Source organism: Gracilinanus agilis, chromosome 3 (genome assembly GCF_016433145.1).
Source record: "Gracilinanus agilis isolate LMUSP501 chromosome 3, AgileGrace, whole genome shotgun sequence".
Lineage (NCBI taxonomy): Eukaryota > Metazoa > Chordata > Mammalia > Didelphimorphia > Didelphidae > Gracilinanus > Gracilinanus agilis.
Window position 1 is genome coordinate 76,275,000 of NC_058132.1, and position 1,835 is coordinate 76,276,834.

Here is a 1,835-nt window from a genome sequence, read left to right on the forward strand (position 1 = left end):
GAGAGAGAGAGAGAGAGAAGAGAGAAGAGAGAGAGAGAGAGAGAGAGAGAGAGAGAGAGAGAGAGAGAGAGAGAGAAAGAGAAGGAGGGAGTGGGGAGAGAGAGGGGGAGAGAGAAAGGAAGAGAGAGAGGAGGGGAGTAAAGGATGGGGATTGGCAGATTTCTGAGCCCAGCAGGCCAAGCAGGTCAGAGTTCACTGACTCCAGCAAGGGGTCAGAGATCAAAGGAAGTTTAGGAATTAGTGAAGAAAGTCCTGGGGCTGAAGACAAAGGTCCCCCTGAGTCAGATTCAGGAAGGACTTGAGGCCCTGGGAAGCTGACATGGTTCAGTGAGTCACAAAGCCCGGCACTAGATCCTAAAATGGCCCAGTGGGACTCTGTGACTGCCGGGGTCCCAGCCAGGAGGCTAAGGAGAGGGGGAGACAAAGAGACTGGGGACAGATTCACAGATAGGTTCAGGAGCCTGAGAGTCCGGGCCATGGGCCGTCTCACACAGTGGGCAATGAGTTTCCCCATCTTACATTGGACCTGCCAGAAATGTGAGGCAACATGGTGGGGTGGAAAGTGTACCAGCTTGGGACCCCAAGTCTCCTACTTACACCCCATGTGTGGCTCCAGTTTTCTTTTCTGCAGAATAAGAGGGTTGCCGTTCCTAACCCTTTTTATGTACCACTGGACCTCTTGGGCAGTTTGATGAAGCCCGTGGACCCCTTCTTCAAATCAAATATGTAAAATAAAATCCGTAGGCTGGAAGCCAGATTGAGAAGGTTTACATGTGAGAGACGCAGACCCAAGCCTGGATGGCCTTTTCTAGGAGCCTGACCGAGATAGGGAGGAGGAGAGAGATAAGACAGCAGCTCGAGAGTCCGGTTGGGTCTGTCTGGTAAAGAGTTTTTTTGCTTTGCTTCGTTTTGTTTTTTTTAACTCTTACCTTCCTTCTTAATCACAACACTAAGTATCCCCTCCAAGACCAAAGAGCGGCCATGGCCAGGTAATTGGAGTTAAGAACTTGCCGGGGCCACACAGCTGGGAAGTGTGGGAGGCCAGATGTGAACTCATCATCTCCCCTCTCCAAGCCTGGCATCCTTATCTACTGAGCCACCCACCTGCCTGTCCCCCGCTCTGCCGTAGAACTGACTGTCTTAGAACTGATGCTCCGTATTGATTTTAAGACGAATGGCAAAGGGGTTTTAAAAAATATTTTTTAAAAGAGAAAAGAGAAATTTTTTAAAGAGTAAAGAACAGGGAAGCCCTGGGAGTGTTTGTAAGCATCAGGAAAGGAACCGGACTATTTCCAGTGACAAAAAGATGGGGGCGGCTCAAGTCTCAGCTCCTTCCTCCTCCCCGTCTCCTAGGTGATCGTGTGGGGAGACTACGGGCGCATGGACCACAAGTGTTTCATGGGAATGGCCCAGATTGTGCTGGAGGAGTTGGACTTGAGCAACGTGGTCACTGGCTGGTACAAACTCTTCCCCACCTCCTCCGTGGCCGACTCCACCTTGGGGGCCCTCACGCGGCGTCTCTCCCAGTCCTCCCTGGAGAGCTCTACCAGCCCCTCGTGCCCCTAGGGAGCCGGGGAGCCGGGGAGCCGGGGAGCCGGACCTCAGGAAGGCGAGGTCGGCGGTGGCGAGGGCGGGCTGCCACGTGTGTGCGTGCGTGTGCGCGTGAGCAGGGGTGTGGGCCAGCCTCCCTGCCTCCCCCGGCATCTCACTGTACATAGCATCTCACCGTCTCCCCTTGTGCCCCTCGGCCCGCGGCTCTCGCAGTCTGGGCCGTGTCGGCGGGCAGGAGAAGCCTCGTGGCTGTGTGCATTTCTGGGTACATACGTGTGCGTGTA

The 1,835-nt window shown here is 54.4% G+C and overlaps 1 protein-coding gene across 1 annotated transcript in view; it reads left to right on the plus strand.

Moving 5' to 3' along the window:
* Positions 1-1,566, plus strand: part of RIMS3 (regulating synaptic membrane exocytosis 3) — a 26,916-nt gene extending 25,350 nt beyond the window's left edge. The window contains exon 6 of the mRNA XM_044671454.1: positions 1,354-1,566. Within this exon, the coding sequence (XP_044527389.1) occupies positions 1,354-1,566 (213 nt within the window). The remainder of the gene's footprint in view (positions 1-1,353) is intronic.
* Positions 1,567-1,835: the final 269 nt, after the last annotated feature.